This window comes from Phyllopteryx taeniolatus, chromosome 15 (genome assembly GCF_024500385.1).
Source record: "Phyllopteryx taeniolatus isolate TA_2022b chromosome 15, UOR_Ptae_1.2, whole genome shotgun sequence".
NCBI lineage: Eukaryota > Metazoa > Chordata > Actinopteri > Syngnathiformes > Syngnathidae > Phyllopteryx > Phyllopteryx taeniolatus.
The window spans coordinates 14,010,064-14,035,538 of record NC_084516.1 but is presented as its reverse complement, the minus strand read 5'-3'; the positions used below and the strand labels follow the sequence as shown (position 1 = coordinate 14,035,538).

Sequence of the window (25,475 nt, the reverse complement as noted above, 5' to 3'; positions counted from 1 at the left end):
GGTTTCCTTGCAGTGGAAAGACAATATCAGTTGGTGGCAGTAATGCAACATTAAACTGGTTTGCCAAACGCCAATGGAAGCTACAGAAGAAGAACAACAGGAAACGACAATACCGGCTGATTGAGAAGTAACTCCCTATTTTTAAGTAATTTATTTCTGAACTATAATTCTTACAAGAAGTGAACATGAGAAGAAAGTGTATTCCGTGGAGTTTGATTTAAAATTCGATATGCGCGCCAGCATTAGCCACCAGTTTCTCAAGCCGCCTGGGAACCGCATTAACTGATTTCACAGGGAACTCTTGTGGGATGGAAGACTTAACTTATATATTCGCCCTTCAAGTTCTTCCAAAGTTGTCGGTTTGGTAGAATAGACTTGCTCCTTTAATCATGGAACATACACAAAAAAAATGAGAAAAATATTACAACATGAATAAATTATAAATATTTTAAAATAGGGAGTTATTTTTCAATCACCCTGTACATTAGACGTAGTCACGTTTTGTGCTTGCGTTTGTCCTGTTTACAGGTTGTCGAGAGCAAATGTTATTGCTGTGTGTTTTTATACAGTACTGAGTGCATTTTTGTCTTATGAAAATATATTTATTTTTGGGTGGTGCTGGAACGGATTAATTGCATTTCCATTTATGCTACTTTTTATATATTTAATATTTTAAAGAAAACATACAGTACCTTAGATTTCAAAGATTTGTATTAAATACCTAAGTATTATACTAAGAACATGATTTTAATAATTAACTTTGTTGTTGTTGTCGTTCTTCATAAGAATAGAATGTGAGCAAATGGGCTCTGTGCCGCATTCTTTTCGACGCTGTGGCAAACAACCCTTTATACTTGCCAGAGCGCGGTATAAATCAAAGCTGAGCATATTTCATCTCATTGTACATTGAAACAGCGTGTCCATTTGTAATTTTCAGTCTCCCTTTCACAGTTGTGTTTGCCCTCTTCGAACGTGTTTGCCATGCACCTGCCGTGATACGGCAACGTCGTGAGCTCTTTATTACAACGTTAGTCGTCAAAGGTTCAAGTGGTTAGAAGAAAGGAGCGCGTACTTTCGCACCGGACATCAATGCGAGTTATTGTCATAGCTTCAGAAATAGCCTTCGATAATAGCGCCCCTCCCCAGGGGACATGGTCGGCTCGAGGAGGATTCTTTGACACGTTTATCCGTCCAGCTGCAGGCTAGCCGCGGTTAGCTTAGCAGCACAGCTGGGCTCATCTGGACGTCGACGGGGAAGCTAGCGGCTCTCGGCGGCGGTTTCCTCCTCCGGAGCCCATGGACGAGCTGGTGAGGAGTTTGCCCTCCCCGACTCTCCCGGGGATCCAGCTGCCGCGTCTGGACACCCACAAGGGCTGGCTGTTCAAATGGACCAACTACTTGAAGGGGTACCAGAGGCGGTGGTTCGTCCTCAGCAACGGCCTGCTGTCCTATTACAGGTACGTGGAACGACACGGGAGGGGGGCTGCGTGAAGGTCACTATTTCACCCTGGACTGATTTTGCAAGACCTCTTTCTTTTTCATGAACTATACATCGGTTTTGTTTACAAGAAATATTAATGCAACCAAACACACGCTAAAATGTATGTCATTTGGATATTGAGCCCCATTATTTATGTGCTGATTTATGTCATTAAACGTAAAATACGTATTATGTTTTTAACTCTTAAGTTTGAAACCCTTCAAATGTTCCTGTAAATCTGCTACATCTATGATAAAAAAATGTGATTTAAGTTTCAATATTCACGAATAATTTCATTCACCAACCTTAGTTTTAATACTGAAAGCCTCATATCTCGTTCAGGGTACCCTGGGGGACTGGCACCGGGTATGGTGGGGCGGGTGCTGACACATTTTGGTCTGGTCCACATCCGGTCCTGCCCTTTTCTGTCCTCTCTTATCTGGTTCTCTTGGTTAGTTATTGCATGTCCACCGGGTGTGTCCCCGCATCCCCAATCTACAAATAACTGTTACAACAGTTATTTATATATTTGAACACAAGTAACGTTACAACTTGTAATGTTACTTATGTTCAAATAGCTAGACCACAGGTGTCAAACACAAGGCCCGGGGGCAAGATCTGACCCACCACATCATTTTAAAAAGCACATTTTGTGCATCAATGTCCATGATTCTTGCTAAAATCTCTGCCAACATTTCAAATTGTCAAATGTAATAAATAATAACATTTGAAATATTGCAAATATTTTGGTACCAAACACTTTCATACAGTAAAATATATGATAATTGAACAAATTATTATCCTTGAATTCTGATTTCCAAACTAGTTATCAATCTTTTGTTTGACGAGGCAATTAAACATTTACATGGTTTCACAGTAATAACAGCCCTCTGAAGAAAACCACTACAATGTGGCCCGCAAAAAAAATTAGTTTGACACCCTTCATCTAGACTGTCTCACTATTGTTCTGCTGTGGTTTTCACCCCTACTCCCCTTGTCCACTCTGTCCCTCTTTCTGTCCTGCTGTATTTTCAATAAACAAAATCATAAAAAAATAAGCAGAGGGAGTATTTCAAAACTCCCTGTTGCACAGCAAAACGGTTCCAGCACAAAGACGTACAGATGCACCATTCTGCAAGGCCTTGTGGCTGAACAGGACAGGTTTAAAATAAATAAATAAAAGATCAATAAATTCATCCTGATCATTGAACACATCTGACCTGCAACTACAGGAAACATTTAGTTGAGGATATTGCTGCCAAAGGAGGGTCAACCAGTTTTTAAATCCAAGGGTTCACTTTTTCCTCCCTGTCCCCGTGAATGTTTACCTCTTATGCTCTATAAAAATATGAAAAGACAATTGTTTTTGTGGTATATGTTTAAGCAGACTGTTTTTCTATTTCTGCGATTTAGCTGAAGATCAGACTACATTGTATGATAAATTTATTAAGAAATTTCAGAAATTCCATACTTTTTCCTCCCACGATGTCGTAGCTGACTATGGACAAGTGGTGGGGTACACCCTGGACTGGTCGCCAGCCAATCGCAGAGCACATTGAGACAAAGAACCATTCTCAGTCAAATTCACACACATGCACAATTTTGAGTCTTCAATGAACCTAACATGCATGTTTTTGAAATGTGGGAGGAAGGAGGAGTACCCGGACAAAACCATGTCAACTGTTATTGAATGTATAATCAAGTATTTTAGATAAAGAAGCTATATACCAATTATATCATCACCATCATCATTAAAAACACGTGAAAAAAACACAATCAAGTTAACAATTATATATATCATCATAAAAAACATACGAAAGACACTCAAGTTAACTCTTATTTGTGTTGCCACTCTCCAGAACGCAGGCAGAGATGGGACACACCTGCCGAGGCACCATTCCCTTGGCGGCCGCTCAGATTGAGCAGGGCGACGCATGCAACTTGCTGATAACCAACGGAGGTCGGAGTTACCACCTGAAGGCCACTTCTGAAGGGGAGTGTCAGCATTGGTTGTCGACACTGCAGCAGGCCAAAGTCAATTCCAACGCTCTCATTCATCACTCTGGTAAGGCTTAAGGCCTTTTCACACTGCACTTGGTTTTCTTGGTGTTCGTCGCGGGGCAACGGGCAAGGATGACAGTACCCCGGTGCAAGCTTGCCCATATTTGCAAGTGCTTGCGTAGCAGCCAACCAGGAAGTAACAGGGAGGCTTTTCCGGATCACCAGGCTATTGGATCACCTTCCAACCTCACATTCTTTAATTTGCCTCGCGGCGAGCGCCCACCGGTCGCATCACACCGCAACGCCACATGGCGTTCCATCCTCGCAGCGCACTGCACGTCAACAGCGCACTGCACGTCGTTAAGTGCAATGTGAAAATGCCTTTACAGTCTACATTATGTTTACGTAAATGTGTTGACAGTCTTGTTTACTGTGTATGAATTAGAGTAGTGTATTGGCCCTCCATCATCTGGACCACCCACCTTATGCAAAATATATCGATACTATATTGCTATATTGTTTGACCATCGTCATCGCGATGTGTGCGCAGTAGTCACCCTGTGATGTTAGTGTACAGTATTAATATACAGTGAATCAACTATAATATTAGAAAGTGACCAGCAGAGGAACTTGTTTGTACAGGCTAATAAGATTAGCAGTTACAGTAAATTATAATGCTTCAAACAACACATGGAGTTGCCCAGAGTGTTGTATACTAATCTCCTTGTATGATAACAATGAATGAGGACACGGGAAACAATGTACACTGACACATTTTCAGAAGTATGCAGATAACTGAAGGTTTACTTGGTTGTTTAATTTCACACTTGATCATTGGGCAGGCACTTCAGAGACTGAATGGTTATCTATACAGTCGTTGCGATTGGATGGCAACCAGGCCAGCCTGTCTCTTTTCCAAAGTCAGTTGGGCACACCCCCAACCCTAGTGAGAATTAACAGTGTAGAAGATGGATGGATTTTAACGCCCAAGCTTTTAGATTTAACGTTATGACATTAAAAATAGATAATTACATGGATTACAAAGGTGAGTACAAGTTAAAGCAACCCACATTTTGACAGGCTCAAAGGCAGCATCATACAGAAAACAAAAAGTTAAATTCAATTTATTTAGATTTAGAAAAGTATTCAGTAAAGCGCGGATCTCCACCAAGGTTGAACTGTTAACAAATGTGGAAAAAAAAAAATCACAGGACTATTTTCTGTTTGTTTACAGACAACACTGTGGCAAGCGGCAGATTCCGCAATCATCTGCGTGCGTTCTGACAGGAATGAGGCAGTAGATGGCAATGAATGGCTCGTATTTATTGAATATTTTCCAATTTAAGTAACTCCTGGTACAGCAGCAAATATTGATGTTACAATGCAACAAGGTTATTATAGTAAACGAAAACGAACAAAATAGCTAAAACTAAAATTGAAAAAAAAGTTTGTAAACCAAATAAAATAAAAACGAGTGTTTTAAAAAAACGTTAACTAACTAAAATGATATTTTACGTTTGTAAAAATAACTAAAACTAACTATAATTATAACAAAAATGTCCTTCGTTTTCATCTTTGTCGATTAATTTCATACATGAGCTTTTGATTTTAAATACGTTGTACATTGTGATGCATCTGATCTAACCTTAGAAGCAGTATTATGCACTCCACTTGATGCACTTAAAATTTTGTGGACTGTATTTGATTTGTGGATGGTTGTTCATGTATCCGTTATAAGTTAATAATATTTTTAAAATGTACTTGTTGTGATCTTTTTTTAATTTCACACTTGACAAATAATGAATAAAAAAATAAGACTGAAAATAATAAAAATTAAACTAGAACAAAGCATTTTTGAAAAAATAAAAACTAATAAAAATGAACAAACCTGCTCACAAAACAAATTATAACTAACTGAATTTGAAAAATTAAAGTCCAAATGCAATAAACACAAACTATAATGGAAAATCCAAAACTATTATAACCCTGCAGTACAATATAGCATATCTCAACATGATGGACCATCATGTTCATTCTGGGGCGGATGGAGCGCTTTCATCATGACTCAAGTGGCAGAAAAAAATCTTCCAAAAAAACGGGGCATCTTATATTTATTTTAGTTAGCAGACTATAGAAAGATATTCTAAAAAGTTTTCGGACTGATTTTAGCCACAATGTGAACACATAACCTGACCTGCAGGCATTCTGTTTCTGTGTGTTGTTTGCTGGACACAAGAGGGTTGTGTTGTTTGCTGGACACAAGAGGGTAGTGTTGTTCAGGAGGGATCAGTCCAGGGCATTCTGAAGTGATGTGGTGGAGCAATGCAAACATCATCATGTCATCCTTCACACCACCTACACTATCATTCGTTTCCTGATGGGATGTTTGACCCTGACATGTAATGTAGTGTCATAAGATGAATTTAATGCACGTCTATACTATCGTATGAGTGCCACAATGACGTACACACTCCCGCCTCCTCTCCCCCTCCCCGGTGTGCTCCACTGACGACAGCAAGAATGAATGAATGACCTTGCTTTAGGCTCCACCTCCCCTTCTCGAAGCAGGAGAGGTAAAAAAAAAATGAGAAAGAGAGAGAGCGCAGAAAGATTTTCATTCAAAATATTATTCCGCACACATGCTGGCAATAGGGCAGGATAAGTGCAGACTTCCCAATGAATGTCACCTTGTAAGTAACCAGTTAATTGCTTACTGCTCAGAAAAGATTAAGGCTTTAAAATAGAAGTTGTGGCATCTGTGTGTGTTTACGTGCATTTGGAATTGCTGCTTTCTGTTTGCGCTCATGGAGATTTGTATACAGTAGTTAGCGAACATCAGAAATTTATTCAGAGCCAGTTTTTGTGCCTATGATTGAATTACTCATTGTTTCTTATGTTGATGAAATTTTCAATGTGAATATTTTACTTCAACGTTGCAGTATTGCTCGATTCAGGGTTATTAAATGCAACTACATAAAGAAACTGTCCCATTTGTCCTGGTTTAATGATCATTAAAAATGTTTACACCTACATTAGGTATCGTAATGCTTACACTTACTCTGGCCATGCTAGCATTTTAGCATCAATCATGTTCTGTTGGTGTCCTGAATGGCATTGCACTTCATATGTGACACGAATAGAATAGAATAAAATAAAGGTTAATTTGTCCCTTTGTATGGAATTTCAACATTTAAAGCAGCTCAGTGGATTGTAGCAGAGAATGCAGCCCTATGGGGGCACAAGTCAGTGCAAACTGTAGGCCCGTCCCAAACCCGGATAAATGCAGAGGGTTGCGTCAGGAAGGGCATCCGGTTTAAAACTTGGCCAAACAAATATGAGCGTTCATCCAAAGAATTCCATACCGGATCGGTCGTGGCCCGGGTTAACAACGTCCGCCACCGGTACCATCAACCTGCATGGTGCCGGTGGAAATTCAGCTACTCTGGGTCGAAGACGAAGAAGAAGAAGAGGTGCAAAGCGGGTTCTTTGGCAGAAAGAGAAGAGGAAAGCACAGAGCCTAGAACTGAATGTGGGGACTTTGAATGTTGGGACTATGACAGGAAAATCTCGGGAGTTGGTTGACACAATGATTAGGAGAAAGGTTGATATATTGTGTGTCCAGGAGACCAGGTGGAAATGCAGTAAGGCTAGAAGTTTAGGGCCAGGGTTTGAATTATTTTACCATGGTGTGGATGGGAAGAGAAATGGAGTTGGGGTTATTTTAAAAGAAGAGTTGGCTAAGAATGTCTTGGAGGGGAAAACAGTATCAGATCAAGTGATGAGGCTGAAACTTGAAATTTAGGGTGTTATGTATAATGTGATGAGGGGCTATGCCCCACAGGTAGGCTGTGACCTAGAGGTGAAAGCGAAATGGAAGAAGCTAGACGAAGTAGTTCTGAGCATCCCAGACAGAGAGAGAGTCGTGATTGGTGCAGATTGTAATGGACATGTTGGTGAAGGAAACAGGGGTGAAGAAGAAGTGATGGGTAAGTACGGAATCCAGGAAAGGAACTTGGAGGGACAGATGGTGGTAGACTTTGCAAAAAGGATGGAAATGGCTGTAGTGAACACTTTTTTCCAGAAGAGGCACGAACATAGGGTGACCTGCAAGAGCGGAGGTAGAAGCATGCACGTGGATTACATCTTGTGCAGATGATGTAATCTGAAGGAGGTTACCAACTGTAAGGTAGTGGTAGGGGAGAGTGTGGCTAGACAGCATAGGATGGTGGTGTGTAAGATGACTCTGGTGGTGGGGAGGAAAATTAGGAAGACAAAGGCAGAGAAGAGAACCATGTGGTGGAAGCTGAGACAGGACGAGTGTTGTGCAGCTTTTCGGGAAGAGGTGAGACAGGCTCTCGGTGGACGGGAAGAGCTTCCAGAAGACTGGACCACTGCAGCCAAGGTGATCAGAGAAGCAGGCAGGAGAGTACTTGGTGTATCTTCTGGCAGGAAAGGAGAGAAGGAGACTTGGTGGTGGAACCTCACAGTACAGGAAATCATACAAGGAAAACGGTTAGCTAAGAAGAAGTGGGACAGTGAGAGGACCGAGGAGAGGTGAAATGAATAAATTGAGATGCGACATAGGGCAGAGGTAGAGGTGGCAAAGCCAAACAAGAGGCATATGATGACATGTATGCCAGGTTGGACACTAAAGAAGGAGAAAATGGTCTATACAGGTTGGCCAGGATAGAGATGGGAAGGATGTGCAGCAGGTTAGGGTGATTAAGGATAGAGATGGAAATATGTTGACTGGTGCCAGTAGTGTCTAGATAGATGGAAAGAATACTTTGAGGAGTTGATGAATGAGGAAAATGAGAGAGAAGGGAGAGTAGAAGAGGCAAGTGTGGTGGACCAGCAAGTGGCAATGATTAGTAAGGGGGAAGTTAGAAAGGCATTAAAGAGGATGAAAAATGGAAAGGCAGTGGGTCCTGATGGCATTCCTGTGGAGGTATGGAAGCATCTAGGAGAGGTGGCTGTGGAGTTTTTGACCAGCTTGTTCAATAGAATTGTAGCGGGTGAGAAGATGCCTGAGGAATGGAGGAAAAGTGTGCTGGCGCCCATTTTTAAGAACAAGGGTGATGTGCAGAGCTGTGGGAACTATAGAGGAATAAAGTTGATGAGCCACACAATAAAGTTATGGGAAAGAGTAGTGGAGGCTAGACAGAAGTGAGTATTTGTGAGTAACAGTATGTTTTCATGCCTAGAAAGAGTACCACAGGTGCAATATTTGCCTTGAGGATGTTGATGGAAAAGTACAGAGAAGGTCAGAAGGAGCTACATTGTGTCTTTGTAGATCTAGAGAAAGCCTATGACATAGTACCCATAGAGGAACTGTGGTACTGCATGCGGAAGTCTGGAGTGGCAGAGAAGTATGTTAGAATAATACAGGACATGTACGAGGGCAGCAGAACAGTGGTGAGGTGTGCTGTAGGTGTGACACATGAATTTAAGGTGGAGGTGGGACTGGATCAGGGATCAGCCCTGAGCCCCTACTTGTTTGCAGTCGTGATGGATAGGCTGACAGATGAGGTTAGACTGGAATCCCCGTGGACCATGATGTTTGCAGATGACATTGTTATCTGCAGTGAAAGCAGGGAGCAGGTGGAGGAACAGTTAGAAAGATGGAGGCATGAACTGGAAAGCAGAGGAATGAAGATTAGCTGAAGTAAGACAATATATGTGCATGAATGAGAGGGGTGGTGGAGGAAGAGTGAGGCTACAGGGAGAATAGATAGCAAGGGTGGAGGACTTTAAATACTTGGGGTCAACAGTCCAGAGCAATTGTGAGTGTGGTCAGGAAGTCAAGAAACGGGTCCAAGCAGGATGGAACGGGTGGAGAAAGGTGTCAGGTGTGTTATGTGACAGAAGAGATGAAGGTCAAAGTTTATAAAGCAGTGGTGAGGCCAGCCATGATGTACGGATTAGAGACAGTGACCCTGAAGAGACAGCAGGAAGCAGAGCTGGAGGTGACAGAAATGAAGATGTTGAGGTTCGCTCTCAGAGTGACCAGGTTGGATGAAATTAGAAATGAGCTCATCAGAGGGACAGCCAAGGTTCGATGTTTTGGAGGCAAAGTTAGAGAGGGCAGACTTCGATGGTTTGAACACATCCAGAGGAGAAAGAGTGACTATATTGGTAGAAGGATGATGAGTATGGATCTGCCAGGCAAGAGAGCTAGAGGAATACCAAAGAGAAGGTTGATGGATGTCGTGAGGGAAGACATGAGGGCAGTTGGATTGCAGGAGGGCAGTTGGATTGCAGGAGATTACATGGAAAAGGATGACGCGTTGTGGCGACCCCTAAAGGGACAAGCCGAAAGGAAAAGAAAAATAGCAGTAGCAGAAGAATAATATAAAAAACAAAATGGTATGTAAGCATGTACATATTTACTACTAAGGGCAACAAGAATAAGCAGCGGTGTGACCACTTTATATGAACAAATGAATTTTATTCACTGTTGTGAATGGATAGAATTTGGGGGGGGGGGGGGGGGGGGGATTTGACAAACTCAATTTTGTAATTTGTAAACCCGAAATAAATCTTAATTACTACTCTGAAAAAGATTGTGCATCTTTAGTGAATAGTTATATATATCAAAGCCCTGTTCACATAAAAATATGTACAGGTGTACACAATAAATTTGAATCTTGTCAAAAAGTTAATTTCAGTTGTTCAGTTCCAAAAGTGAAACTCATTCAGTACGGTATATTATAGATACATTCACTATGCCCAGAATGACATTTTTCATGACTCTATTTTTTATAATTGATGGTTGTAGCGTACGGCTAAGGAAACCCTCAAATTCACCGTCTCAAGACTTTAGATTACATTAGAAACATTCAAAATGACATTAAAAAAATTGTCCGAATTTCATTTAACTGTCTATTATCTGTTATATTCATCAGTTTAAATATGAAATATTCAGAAAATGTAAATGAACCTTTTGACCATTTTCTAATTTATTTAGATAAACTTTTATCTAAAAATATTTTTTTAACCCTAAGGTGCATAGCTCCACAATAGCACCACACCGCTATGCACCAGAGGGTTAATAAGGTTTTGCCTTAAACCATTAAAAATTTGCTTTATTTGTGTTTTGGGGGGGAAAAAAAAAAAAAAAAAAAAATGTACGACTAAGGTTTTCATGAAAGAGTGAAGATATGGTAACTGCGCTGTGGTTATGCTCCAGCAAACTTTCAGCTTGTTACAGAGTCCAACTTTGATTCTGTCCTCCTACGCTTGTCGAAAGTGATGCTCCATCTATCAACTGTGGGTGTACTTGCACTCGTGAGTCATCAATGACGCCCAGAAGCATTTCCAACTCTCCAAAGTACTTAAAACTCCAAATCTTATGTATTTCAACTCCTGCTGTGCTGTGGTGTGTGATGGAAGTACAGTATAGCATAAGGTACTCTACAATATAAATCACAAGCAATATGAGATTATTTCCTTCCTGCTCTATATGGGTCATAAAACTATTTTTTTCAACCTCTCCCTTGTAACATTTCCAGTCCTATTTTTTTTGTTCATGTGCTTTGCCCTGATTCAAACCTTTTTAAAATAATAATAATAATAATAGTTTGTCTCAGACTGGGTCACCAATGACAGGATCCAGACTAAAAGTCCAGCCCACATGCCCTGCTTTTAAAATCCCTGTGAGTGATGGAGAGTCTCAGGGAAAGAAAAGGTGGAGGCAAATTGGACTGCGTCATCTCCCCCCACTTCTAAAAATAGCCAAGCCTTCTGACTGCACAGGCTTATGTTTCCAGGGCAACCGTGTTCATTCACAGCTTCCCTCTCTTATAAAAGGATGGAACGTCTGGGATGTGCTGTGAAGTGTTTTCGTCCACATGCCCATGTCCCATGAGCCTCATCTCAAGCAAAACGAGATAGAATAGAGGAACCGTCAAGGTTTCAATTAAATAGAAACTGTTCAGTCCAGTCAAACTGCTGCCATCATCAAACCTTTATTAACTTTGTCTTGTTAACATTTAAAAAAAATTCAGAAGTCAAAAGCTGAAAACAATGTTTCTCTTTCAGTGCTGTCTTAATAGCGGCGCGGTGGGTGACTGGTTAGAGCGTCTGCCTCACAGTTCTGAGGTCCGGGGTTCAATCGCCGGGCCCTCCTGTGTGGAGTTTGCATGTTCTCCCCGTGCCTGCGCGGGTTTTCTCCGGGCACTCCGGTTTCCTCCCACATCCCAAAAACATGCATGGTAGGTTCATTGATGACTCTAAATTGCCCGTAGGTGTGAATGTGAGTGCGAATGGTTGTTTGTTTGTATGTGCCTTGCGATAGGCTGGCAACCAGTTCAGGGTGTACCCCGCCTCCTGCCCGAAGATAGCTGGGATGGGCTCCAGCACTCCCGCGACCCTAGTGAGGAGAAGCGACTCAGAAAATGGATGGATGGATGGATGCTGTCTTAACTTGAATGCTAAATGAACATAGTGTAAATCCGTTCATCTTGGATCGTGCTTGTTGGCGTTGCATCTCAGCTCAATTTGGGCAGGATACACCTTGGACTGGTCGCCAGCCAATAGCAGGGCATATTCAGACAAACAACCTGTCACACTCACATTCACAACTAAGGATAATTACAGGTTTCAATGAAGCTAACATGCATATTTTTAGAATGTGTGAGGAAGACCCACGCAAGCAGGGGGAGAACATGCAGAGGCCTGAGCCGAGATTCGAACTTGGACGTCTCGACTGTGAGGTCGATATGCTAACCACTTCTTCACCTTGCAGCTGTTTCTGATGCGCGCATGTATTTTTTATAACATGAACTAACTGCCATACAAGTTAAAACATAAGCACTAATAAAATGTAAAATAAATAAATGTAAGTACCCTAGCTCAGTGATTCCCAACCAGCCTGCTGTAGCACACACCAAATTATTATTTAATTACAAATACCGTATTTTCACGACCATAAGGCGTATTAAAAGGTGCAGTCTCAGTTACGAGGTCTATTTCTGTATTTAACACATACATAAGGCGCACCGTATTATTGGGCGCAGGCATGGTAAAACATACACTAGCTTAAAACATACGGTAGCATGCATGCACGCTAAAACAATGTTTTTAAAAAGGCAGCGGGAGCAAAACTGAGTTCGGTTGTACTTTATTGAAGTATTTAACAATGTACTAATGTTATATTTTGATCAATCCTCATCCACAAATCCATCAAAGTCCTCATCTTCTGTATCCGAAATGAACAGCTGTTCCTCCGCGTAACTGATAGCTTGCACTTTAAACTGTGCTTCATAAGCGTGTCTCTTCTCGGTGCCATTTTCGGGGGTCCTTAGCCAAACCGATGTTTTGCACAATGCACACCCCGGCGCTATATACCTACTGGGGGCGTGGCTTTAGCGTCCTCCTTCACGCGCCCTTCCCCCTTTACGTACGCATGCTGTCCTCATTCACGTCCGCGTTTCCTCTGTATAAGCAGCGTGTCGGCAAGAAATGCTCCCAGTCAGTCAAGCGGTGAAAAAAAAAAGTTTAAAAAAAAAAAAAAAAAAAAGTCAAGCGGAGCGCTCATTACACAACAACATTTATAGATGTTGGAACTCGGCGCAGCACATTATAAGGCGCCCCGTCCATTTTGGAGAAAATGTAAGACTTGTAAGTGCGCCTTATGGTCGTGAAAATACGTTATATTTTTGTTTATGTATTTATGCCAGCAACGTATAGTGAGAGTCAGAACAATTGAATATTCTTCCATTAAATGGAAAAAAGTCCAATGAACCTTAGTATCCACCTGTTACCATTCATACAACAGAATAAGTCATGGCTTCCTGTGAGTATAACAGCTTTGTGTCCAGTTAACCAGGCCCAGATTTCACACTGAGTCAAGTTTGTGGGTAAATTGGGACAAGATCATCATCATTCCTTATTTTTCAGTCTGTGGTCTCACCTTTCAACCACTTTGCAGAAAAAGTAAAATTATTCAGAACATCCTGTATGGACTCACGAAAATAATTTTGTTTGGGTTCGAATCTCGGCTCAGGGCTTCTTGTGTGGAATTTGTTTGTCCTCCCACATCCCCAAAACATGCATGTTTGGTTCATTGAAGACTTTAAATAGTCCATAGGGGTGAGTTATGTGAGTGTGAAAGCTTGTTTGTTTATATGTTCCCTGTGACTGGCTGGTGACCTGCCTGGAGTATACGCACCTCTCTCCCTTAAATCAGTTGGGATTGGCTCCAGCTCACAGGGCAAACTAATGATGACAAGTCCTGTAGAAATGGAATGAATGAATGGATGGATGTGTTGTTTTTTGTTGTCCATGAGCAGATGACTCAGGAGATGAAGAAAGTCCGGGCCCGCATGATACTCGAGTCTTAAACCAAGGCGCGTTGAAGACATTGGCCAGCAAGCTGGATGATCTGAGCACCTGTAACGAGCTGATCGGAAAGCATGGCGCCGCCCTCCAGCGCTCCCTTAGCGAATTCGAAGATCTCCGCGGGTGCGTCAATGGCACGGATAAAGTGAAGACCATAAATGAGCGAGCTGCCCTCTTCCGCATCACCTCCAATGCTATGATCAATGTGAGCATGAGCTGTGGCTGCCCTCATTAACTGCGTCTCTGTCTCTCCGAGCTGGGGGCGTGCGTCGTCTTGAGTTCTGTGTTGTGTTCACACTTCAGGCTTGTCGTGACTTCCTGGATGTAGCACAGTCTCAAAACCGAAGGTGGCAGAAAGCCCTGCAGCATGAGCAAGAGCAGCGTAACTATCTGGAGACCACCATTGAGCAGCTAGCCAAACAGCACAACAGCCTGGAGACAGCCTGGAGGGAAAAGCCCACTTCGTACACAGGTGAGACGCACTACTGTCTACTCGTAATGCAAAATGTGAAAGGCACTGCATTTGTGCATGTGTGATGATTGTTTTTCAGACTGCTACATGATGGTTCTTCACTCTTTTGTTCATTACTATAGACTCACTGATACCAACTTCTTTACATCTGGTTAAGCAAATGAGATCCTGGAAGAGCCGTTTTGAAATGCTCACCTTTACTCACGAGAATGTAACTTCGTCGATCTTTGCCAAGCCCGAACAGTCCTCAACATTTTTACTAGGATTGGGAGGATACAGTATTAAAACCAAAAATGGCAATACTTGAAGATATTTGAAAAGACCGTGCCATGCCCCTTCCAACTCTCAGAGTTTGTGCCTCCAATCCAGATATAGCCATAGAAGCTCACAGTGTTACCAGACTTAATATAATTATTCATATTATTATGTTAAGTTGATTAAAAACAAACAAAAACAGCCTAGATTAAAGATGAATTTCTTCAGCTAGCCTCCTCCAACAGCATGTTATGTGACTACTTTTTCTGGTGATGGTCATCTGAATGGAGTGAGCAAAACTCTGACTAACGCTAATGCTAGTTCTGTTCAACTATGCAAAACCGACAGGAGGAGAGCAAGAAACATGGCATGTACGACCTATAAACCTGAAAACGCAAACCCTCCAATCTCATTTACAGTAGGTGAGCAATATGGGAGCATTTCAGCTAGCCAGTTCAAAACGGAGATGGAAATCGTGTGGTCAGACCAAGACCAAGACTATTTGCCGTACGTGCTTAAAAAAAATTCTCAAAAGTCACGTCGAACATGTTAATGCACCTTCAAAGAAACCTTTTCAAGAATAGTTTGAAGTGAAGCATGGAAGAAAGGTCTCTTCTGACACGTATTTATTATATTAATAAACTATATATATTATGGATATAACAAATATAATATTGTGATGAAAAAATATATATAAATATGATATTATTAGAAATATATACACATTATATATTCATTTATAAACCATTATTTAATGTATTAGGCTCCAGCACGCCTGCGACCCTTGTGAGGAGAAGCGGCTCAGAAAATGGATGGATGGATGGATATTTAATGTATTATTTTAAAAAGTCAAATCGTTTCTCGAAGTGTGGGTCAGAAATCAAAATATGAATTGAATCTAAATTTCAGTGTATCCTTCCCACACTACTAAACATATTCACCTGACTCGACTGATTGAAAAATTAAAAATGACCTGCCAACATTGCAATATTTTTCTACACAGGTCCTATTATTTGCAGTCCTGCCCGTTAGAAAGTGGGTGCCAACCGCCATACGCCAGGCTATTTTTCCTGTATTATAGACCTGCACTGCAGGTCACTGATGGTGTAGTGGCACACCCGCCTGACTTCAGTTCAAGCTGCGTGGGTTCAATACCCACTAAGTGACGTGTGAATGTGAGTGTGATAGCTTGTCTGTCTCTATAAATGTCCTCTGTGATTAACTGGCGACCGGTCCATAGCGTACACCGCCTCTCGTTTGAATTCAGATGGGATACACTCCAGTTCTCTGCAGCCCTCAACAGGATAAGCTGTATAAAAATGCTCCTATGCAACAGCCTGTTACCACAAAAAAAGTCAATTTGTCAAGATAAATGCACTTTAATTATTAGAAAACTGACATACACTACTCACAAAAGTTGATTGTGATTCTGATTCTAAATCAACCAATACATTTCCAAGGACATCCACTTACGGTCGTCTCCGTCTCCTGATGTCAAATTTAGCATGATGAAGAGGACTGTTTAAATACAAATTCTAGCTGAACCAGGAAACGTGTTAGTGTTTTAGTTTTTGTGAGTAGTTCTGTGTTGCGAGATGGAAAAGGCCATTATTTCTCCCCCTCTTACCGTGAAATTCCCCATTTTTTGGCAAAGTATAGCATTTTCAACGTCAGTGCTTTTTTTCAGTTTTTCCAGTGTGTTGTGGAGGTTTGCACAAGTAGAAAAATAGTCCACTTCCTACATAATCAAGTGCCTAAGGGTTCATTTGATTTCTGACTAAATTCCCTGTCGCTCCTGTTGATATGCAGTTTTTTTTAACATGAGACAAATGGCTTGTTGTTTGTGTTTGTCCTGTATTTCACTGTAGGTGTGCAGAGAGCTCGCGAGGTGGACGAGAGTGATGAGAATGATGAATTCTTCGATGCCATGGAGGACGCGCCTTCATTCATAACCGTGAATGCGGAGACCACGCACAGGTGAGACTTTGCGTCTACACTAAATTGTTCGGTCTGTCTTTCAGTCTTCCAAAATCAGACAATTCTTTTTCTCAGGCGCTCAGGGAGTAGTCAGAGTATGAGTGGTGGAGTCCCCAGTGACTGGACCCTTAACGAGAATGTAGGTCCCTTTACAGGCCTCCTCCTTTTGTGAGACAAGATCTAGACAACTAAATTACAGCCTCTCGTTACGACGTCTTTCAGGACACCTCAGAATCAAATCACATGCAGCTACGGAGAACAAGACGCAGCCGTATTCCAGACAAACCCAATTATTCCCTCAACCTGTGGAGCATCATGAAGAACTGTATTGGGAAAGACCTGTCCAAGATACCCATGCCTGTAAACACATCACATACATTTCTTAACTACAAATATAATTCAGTTCAACTCGATCACATTCCTTCTGTGTGCTCGATTGATGTCAGGTCAACTTTAACGAGCCGCTGTCGATGCTGCAGCGTCTGACCGAGGATGTGGAGTACAGCGAGCTCCTTGACCGGGCGGCTCGCTGCGACTCCTCCTTGGAGCAGATGTGCCTGGTGGCCGCCTTCTCCGTCTCCTCCTACTCCACCACCGTCCATCGCACATCCAAGCCCTTCAATCCTCTACTGGGGGAGACCTATGAGTTGGACCGCCTGCAGGAATACGGCTACCGGTCCATATGTGAGCAGGTGAGTTAAAGTCCCAAAAGTAGCCACACTCTTTAACCACACTCACAGGATTAATAAAGTGCATGGCGATTGAAAAGTGACTCCTTATTTCAAAATACTTGCAGGAGAGTGATTTTAAAGTGTTATTTCTGCAATAATACCTGGGGGATTTATATCTTGGCGATTGGTATGGCAATGATTACTTCTTCTGGATACTTGTTTTTACAGAAATTGTGTTTTTCCTCAGATTTCGTCTTTTTGCCATATATCATGGTTATGATGAGCTATAGTGACACTTTTATCACAACTGTTCTGTCATCATCTTCAGTTTCGTAGGTTGGATCTCGATAAGTATCATCTAGGTTGCCTCAAAGAGGAACGTTTAGTGCGATAGTGTAAAAATCCAAACATCAAATCTATCAATCTTTCATGAAATATGATAACTAACATTAACTTATACTAACAGGCCGATGCACTGGCACCCAAGCTAAAGCACTACTTGCTTTCCGGGTCTTCTATCAATCACCAAACCTCACTTTCTGTTTTCTGTTTTTGCGGGAGGTAAAGCCTTGTTTCATGGGTGGGGCCAACATGGAAATGGGAGTTGACCCTGTGTTGCACTAATGTATTTGCAAAAGTTACTGAGTGCAATAAGAGACTGGACTATGTCAAGTTGGAACTAAGCCTTGATATATACCAGTATTCATCTGAAAGATTCATTTTCTCTATTCATGATTTCTGTGCGTAACTTAAAAATGCTTAATATTAAATTAGCCCACTCTAATTCTCATTATCTGAGGGAAGAAAATCCAGATTAAAATCTCATATATTAAAGAACAAATGGTAAAAATATGAGAAAAAAAGTTCAATAAATAAATAATTTGAAAGTGTTTTAAAATAGGGAGTTGCTTTTCAATCACCCTGTGTATCTATGGTGTAAACTCAGGTGAGTCATCACCCACCAGCTGCTGCCCACCACGTCACCTCACAGCGAGGATGGACCCTGTGGCAACACATCACTATTGACAGCAAATTCCGTGGGAAGTACATCTCTGTCATGCCACAAGGTAAAAAGTATAAGCGGCATGTGTTTTAATTCCTTCTGCCACAAAGTTTTGATATGATGCTGCAGGTTTCTACATCAACAAAGAGAGCTAAAAACAAAATTTGGGACCATATGAAATGTTAAATGGGGAAAAAAAAAGAGAATGAAAACTGAATTTCCCTCAAAACAAATACAGTAGGAGGAAAATAATTAGAAAAAGTAAATCATAAAATAAATTGAGAAATTAAATGTACTTTTATTGCATGTTTTATTATTTATACATGTATTGCTATTATTTTAGATTGTTATTGTTATTTATTCTTATTCATTACTACTTTATCAACAATATTTGCAAAAATAATAACACTTTTAATAAATACATCAAATCTAAATACAGTACAAAGTTGTAAAAAAACAATATTTATTAGATTATAATTAAATCATTTTATTAAATTATTTCAATGTGCAACTTATTCAAATGATAATTCAATTAAACAATGAAAAGTAGTATACTACACAAATCTAAGATACATTTTCTATGTACTAAAGAGCAGTGATAGAATTGCAAATATATTCATTCCTGATAGTTACAGTTGTGTCCAGTTGTTTCCTAATCAATTATTAATTATTTTAGTTGCCTGTGCAGTTTATTGGCCAATAAATTGGAATTAGTAAAACATTTTTAAAGGGAAAGAGACTAATTTGGTTTTCCTGGTCAGTGGTTCAAGTGATTGGAGCCCCACCATTTTTATTTATTTTTATTTTTTTTAAATTTCCCCCCTGGTCAGTGGTTCAAGTGATTGGAGCCCCACCATTTTATTATTATTATTTTTTCGTTAAAAAAAACTGCAGCATTTTTTTTATGGTGATATCTGCACGTGCTTCCATTCAAAATAGGAAAGATTCACTTGCAGTTCCACTCAAGCGGGAACCATTACTTGTGGAGCAAAGTGACCTCAACGGTGCATAATATTATCGTGGGGAAACTCTGGATTGATCAGGTTGGGTTTTTGTCATTTTGTTCATTTCTAGCATATTCAAAGAATTATTCATTAAGAATAAGAGACTTGTCTGCTTTGAATATTTGAAATGTAAAGATTTCATGCCAATGTCTCATACTTTCTTGTTTCTAGTCCGGGGACATTGACATTGTAAACACCACCACCAAGGATACCTGCCATCTCAAGTTCTCACCCTACAGCTACTTCTCCAGAGATGTCCCGCGCAAAGTATGACAGCCTGTCTTCCAGTATGAGTCACAAACTTAAGCAGCGCTGTAACTGTGAGTGATTTCTTTTCCAGGTGACGGGTATGGTTGAGGACAGGGAGGGCATGGCGCATTATATCCTATCAGGAACGTGGGATGAAAAGATGGAGAGTGCCAAAATAGTGGATAGCAGTCAAGGAAGTGGAGGCTCAGAAGGCAAACAAAAGACAGTTTATCAGACTCTTCAGCCAAAACTGTTGTGGAAGAAATACCCTCTCCCGTACGCTCTTTCAAACTCATTTCCACCTCCTCTTAAATGACCGAATGTGCCATTTATCACATCATCTTTCCTTTCGCTACCCTAGGGACAATGCAGAAAACATGCATTATTTCTCTACCTTGGCTTTGACTCTGAATGAGCCAGAAGAAGGGGTAGCGCCCACCGACAGCCGCATGCGTCCAGACCAGCGGCTCATGGAGGCGGGCCTGTGGGATGAAGCAAACATCCAGAAGCAGCGTCTGGAAGAGTCTCAGAGGCTGGAGAGGAAGAGGAGGGAGGTCCAAACCATGCAGGCCCTTGAGGATGGTGAGTCCATTAAACATACTGTACAGTGGTGCCTTGAGATATGAGTTTCATTCGTTCTATGACCACGCTTGTAAGTCAAAATACTCATATCTCAAATCCTCTTTCTCCATTAACATGCATGGAAATGCCATTAATCCGTTCCAGCTCCCCCCCCCCCCCCACCCAAAAAAAGTTTTTCAATCAAAATAACACTCTACAGTATTTTACTTTATTAAACATAAAGAAATTACATACAATGAGAAGAATCGAACAGTTTGTGCATCATAACTAATTCATTGCAGCTCCTTCTGGTGTGTGCAACTTGGCCACCAGGGGGGCAGTATAATACAGTCAGGCAGGAAAAAAATAGCAGAACATAAAGAGTATATGCCTGTAAATAATTTTATATTGGCTGTCTGCATGTGTTGCTGCACCAGAGTAATATTAGTTGTTTTTTCACAGAGGATAAAGAATATTACATGCCTGTGAGTGCTTATCCTCATAATGGTCATTGGTGTGCTGGAGCCAATCCCAGCTGACTTTTGGCAAGAGGCGGGATTGACCCTTGGCTGGATGCTAGCCAATCGCAGATTATACAAGACATTGTACTGAAATTTAACAGTCTAATTAACAGTCTTTTGATATATAATGTGGACTAAAGTTTGGGGACAGAAGGCCATATGGAGTGGGTCTCTGTTTTGCTGCTGGAACAGCTTTCACTCTTCTCTGAAGACTTACTGCCATGATTTTGTTCTCACAATCTGTTCAAGTGGCAGCCTCGTGGTTAGCACGTCTGCCTCACAGTTCGGAGGTTTGGTGTCCTAGCCTTCCGGTGTGGAGTTTGGATGTTCTCCCTGTGCTTATGTGGGTTTTCTTCGGGTATTCTGGCTTCCTCCTACATTCCAATAACATGCCTGTTGTTAGGGCTGCCACACATTGAGCGATGCGGCTGAACACAATGGAAAATCAGCCATTGCAATTCATCTCACGTATGATGAATCACATTGTGCAATCTAAATTAATCAAATTGTGTATATACTCCTCCCAGAATGCACAAAATTAACTTCTTAGCAATTTTGCCCATTTGGGAGACACAATCCAGGGTGCACCCACTTAATGGATTATTTTAGCTGGATTAACAAATACAATCTATCTGCCGGTGTTATAACGCTTTAAGAAACGGATATTTGAACACAAACGGCAGCCCAACACATGTAGACAGACAATATAACAATACTTACAGGCATATATATATCCTCTGAAACAAAACGACTAACATTACTGCAGTTTACTGAGACACAGCAGTTGTGGAACTCTTATTTAGTTTCTTAATGAGTTTTCTATTGCCCCTGGTAGCAAAGTCGCCCACACTAGGAGCCACAACAAATTAATTATGATGCACAAACTGTTTAATTCTTTGCATTCTATTTAATTATGTTTTCTTAAAGTAAAATATTATAGAGTGCTATTTTCCACAGCAATTAAAATATCCATCCATCCATTTTCTGAGCCGCTTATTCTCACTAGGGTCGCGGGAGTGCTGGAGCCTATCGCAACCGTCTTCGGGCAGGAGGTGGGGTACACCCTGAACTGGTTCTCAGCCAATCGCAGGGCACACATAAACAAAGACCCATTCACACCTATGGGAAATTTAGAGTCTTCAATCAACCTACCACGCATGTTTTTGGGATGTGGGAGGAAACCGGAGTGCCCGGAAAAAACCCACGCAGGCACGGGGAGAACATGCAAACTCCACACAGGCAGGGCCCGGGATTGAACCCCGGTCCTCAGAACTGTGAGGCAGACGCTCTAACCAGTCGTCAACCGTGCCGCCAGCAATTAAAATATGATGATTATTATTTTGTTATTAAAAACAATTTTACATACACATTCTAACTATATTCTGTCTGTATTTAGTACATGTCAGCAAGTGCTAACACTGTTATTTTATCTGCTTAGCATTAGCACATTAGTAATGTTTTTTTTAACATGTTTGCACAAGAAAGAAGCACATATTTTTGTTGGAGTTCTATTCTGACAAAATAGTCTGGTTGGACATTTACCAATCTGGGTTTAAGGCCGTATAATCCAATAATATCAGTTAGCTATGAAACATGGTGTTTGTGCGTGTGTGTGTGTGTGTGTGTGTGCGCGCACAGGTCAAGATGTGGAGGTGTACCAGCCTCTTTGGTTTGAGAAGAGAATGGACGAAACAACAAGAGAAAGCAACTACATCTACAGGGTAGGCTACTGGGAGGCCAAAGAGAGGCAGGACTGGAGCATGTGCCCCGAAATCTTCTAGAACAAACTGAACCAGCGGCTGTTACTTATCCATCATGGACTCCTCTCTGCGGTCTGATCGTTTCTAAGATAAAACATACTCGTCGTTCAGTCTGCGCAGAATACGTCATTACTCTCGAACCTGGAACGACACGGTTCTTGATGCTTCTTCTGACAAAAGACACCACCTGGATCACAACACCCTGCTTCACTTACATTCTTGCATCTGGAGCTACCTGGATGGGAAGAAGCTGCTTTACAAGTTGGTAAACAATAATAGCTATTAGTAGTAGTATACTTTAATGATTTTTTTTTTTTCATTTTAAACGTGAATGAACTAGTAAAGTGAGGTCTTCACTGTTCCTGGAGAACCATCATCATCATTACATCAGATGTGTACAATTTGACTTTTAAATACAGTAGTAGATTAAGTGCAAGGGTCTGAATTATATTGAGAGTTTGTGATGGATTTTTTGCTTTAATTAAAGTTCCACTGAAGTACACAGTGGACTGAGTGTAGAAAATTGGAGTTAGATGACAAACTTGTGGGCCTTGTTGGACCTGTTACAAGTGGGAGTTATAGGAGTGGTTTCTGTGGTTTGAGATGTCTGCAATAAGTAAACTGCACTCATACCTGAAAAAAAGAAAATCTCAGGCAGATACGCAAAACGTGCACAAAAGTCATCTACTTTATTCTGAATGCCAATTTATTAAATGAAAAAAGAAATACATCTTATCTTAAGGATGAGAAAAAGATGAGGGTAAAAAAGTAGCACAAGTACTGAAAGAGTGCTGCTCCGCTCTAGTGTGTGGACAGTAATAAAAAAAATACTGTCAGTAATCTGTTTGTTACGGTGGGCTGGAAGTGCAAAACAATACAACAAATTGTGAAACACTTTTACATTTCAAAAAACAAATTAACAAAAGCCGAAACACTTTTATATTTCAGAAAACTGCGCCATAGTTGTATCGGCGGCGGTGCTCAGTGTGTGCAGGCCTTAACCACCATAATCCTAACCTTAACTCATCCTAAACTGCTTTAACCCCAACCCTAGTCCTAAACCTAACCATAATAAACTTCTTTGTTTTTTCAAAAAAATTTATTTGGAATAGACGTCTCGTTACATTTGCGTAGCCTCCCCTTCCCGCGATGCAGGAGCCAATCATGTTGAAGCGGGGCGGGTCTTGCCGAGAAAGGGTTTCCTCTTAGAGATTTCTAAGAATGTCTGTGAAATGGGATGTTCCCTTTCCAGTTTGTCTCAATTGTAATTTGTTTCGTCTTTTGTAAAAGTGTTTCTGCTTTTGTTAATGTGTTTTCTGAAATCTCAACGTGTTTCGTTTTTTTTAAATTTGTTTTCTTAAATGTAAAAGTGTTTCAAAATTTGTTATATTGTTTTGCACTTCCAGGCCACCGTAGTTTATTGTACAAATGTTTAAGTCGCTGGTTGACTTGCCTGTACAGTATATATAGAGAAAAATACAGTAGAAGTAGAATTACATCTTTCAAAATTACTGTAAAGGGTCTACATACTTACTAAGGTGACTGTATAAGTTTATGTAAACAAAATATAACTATCATGAGATGTTGGGTCGGATTATTCATTTGACTTTATAGGCTATGTGTTGTTCAGAAAAAGCACAACAGTGACGTTTACCTGCAAGTTACCTAAATACCAAGCCTCTGACACACTACATGTACAGTATTTTAGCTATGTATGGTTTTGAAGCGCCCGTTTTAAAAAGTGGTGTGGAGCTCTTTCACCTAACTGTGAGTGGACTCTTACTGGAACATGATGTGAACTCACCATTTGTGCCGGACGACCTTGAAAATGTTAACTTTTTTTTTTCTAGCTCAAATAAAAACACAAAGCTGTCGCTGTGGTGCTGTTTGCTGTCACCCCGGCATTATCTACTGTCAATGTTAAATAGTTATTAAAAGGGAACATTTGTTGACAAGCTGCATGGCCAGTCCCCAAAATGAGGATGCAGGGAACCCACTACCGACCCCCTTCCCCCAGCTAACGAATTTCTTCTGGCTCTGGTGCCTCAAACGTAAAGATGTGTAGGCATAAGAAAGATGCTATACTTGGTGCTTTTGTTTCTTGATGGGCAGCACTCTTGCAGCAGCCGCGGAAGTGTCTGAGCTGGTGGACTGCCTACAACGGGGTCCTATACAACTGGACAGTTGGTTGGGGGGAGGTGAGCTGAGCGAAGGGCGTTGGCAAAATGGCCCAGAGGAGTTGAGAAGCAATGCGGAGCTAGATGGGTTTGGATATGGAAACATTCTTTCTGTATATATGTTACGCGAAAACGGACACTAAAGTTGCTTGGTTACTTAGAACTTTGCTTGTGGCGAACAGGAGTGACGTCATGCACGCTGTGATCGCAACATCGATGATTAATTGAAGACTCCAGACCTCTTACATCCATAACCGCTTAACTATTAGATATGTATTATGTCTTTGTTTTATGGTTTGTTTTGTATTGTTTTTTGTGACAGTGGTCTTGGAAAACTAATTTCCTACATGATAGTGTCAAACTGGTGTCCCGGTGGCCAGAGTCGGCCCACCACATCATTTTACGTGGCCCGGGAAACCAAATCATGTGCATCCACTTCGTGTTTCATGCTAAAATACCAAAATTGCAAATTGTCTTCACTTTTAAAAATATTGAGATATTGCAAGCATTTTGTTTGTTCCCGATCCTCTTTGTAAAATAAATAATACTGTAGTCGAACAGTTTTTACTGGCTTCTGATTTCAAAAGTAGTTATCCATCAATTTGTGTATATGTAATAATGTGAGGTGATCATACATTGATATGGGTTCACAGCCATAATGGCCCTCCAAGAGAAACCATATCTATGATGTGCCCCGTGACAAAAATGAGTTTGACACCCATGTTCTACATATATCCGGTCTTACAATAAATGCTACCATAAGTAGTGGTGTTTGATTGACAGTTGACTGGGGACATAGGCACCGTGTTTGGGAGCTGTAATGACACCCTTGTTCCAATTTTTTTCATTATTGCACAGAGGTGGCGGAATGGGGGGGCCACTGGGGGCATGCCCCACCCTATGTTCACCCTATGTGTGTGCTGTGCCCCTTTTCAGGAATGACAAATTTAAATCCCCCCCCCAAACCTATTATTGTTTACAAACATAAAAAGTTCTCTGGAGT

The 25,475-nt window shown here is 41.0% G+C and overlaps 1 protein-coding gene across 4 annotated transcripts; it reads left to right on the top strand.

Moving 5' to 3' along the window:
* Positions 1 to 63: 63 nt before the first annotated feature.
* On the top strand, positions 64 to 23,877 carry osbp2a (oxysterol binding protein 2a). 4 transcript variants are annotated; one of them, XM_061747962.1, is made up of 15 exons: positions 64 to 127; positions 1,196 to 1,457; positions 3,340 to 3,545; positions 13,774 to 14,027; positions 14,126 to 14,294; positions 16,418 to 16,526; positions 16,602 to 16,665; positions 16,749 to 16,886; positions 16,973 to 17,218; positions 18,144 to 18,264; positions 19,140 to 19,243; positions 19,376 to 19,471; positions 19,545 to 19,729; positions 19,815 to 20,035; positions 22,174 to 23,877. In XM_061747962.1, the coding sequence occupies exons 2-15, from the start codon at positions 1,297 to 1,299 to the stop codon at positions 22,314 to 22,316; spliced, it is 2,217 nt and encodes a 738-aa protein (XP_061603946.1). In that variant the 5' UTR covers positions 64 to 127; positions 1,196 to 1,296; the 3' UTR covers positions 22,317 to 23,877. The 4 variants fall into 4 exon arrangements, with proteins under 4 accessions (XP_061603946.1, XP_061603948.1, XP_061603945.1 ...); XM_061747964.1 differs by lacking the exons at positions 64 to 127; positions 22,174 to 23,877 and adding an exon at positions 21,542 to 22,159 and having other exon boundaries at positions 220 to 1,457; XM_061747961.1 differs by lacking the exon at positions 64 to 127 and having other exon boundaries at positions 509 to 1,457.
* The last annotated feature ends 1,598 nt before the right edge of the window (positions 23,878 to 25,475 follow it).

Excerpts from the sequence above, each read along its gene's own strand:
- osbp2a (XM_061747962.1), top strand. The coding sequence starts at position 1,297 with ATGGACGAGCTGGTGAGGAGTTTGCCCTCCCCGACTCTCCCGGGGATC. Across the intron at positions 3,546-13,773 it reads CGCTCTCATTCATCACTCTG|ATGACTCAGGAGATGAAGAA; the intron begins GTAAGGCTTAAG and ends GTCCATGAGCAG. Across the intron at positions 14,295-16,417 it reads AAAGCCCACTTCGTACACAG|GTGTGCAGAGAGCTCGCGAG; the intron begins GTGAGACGCACT and ends ATTTCACTGTAG.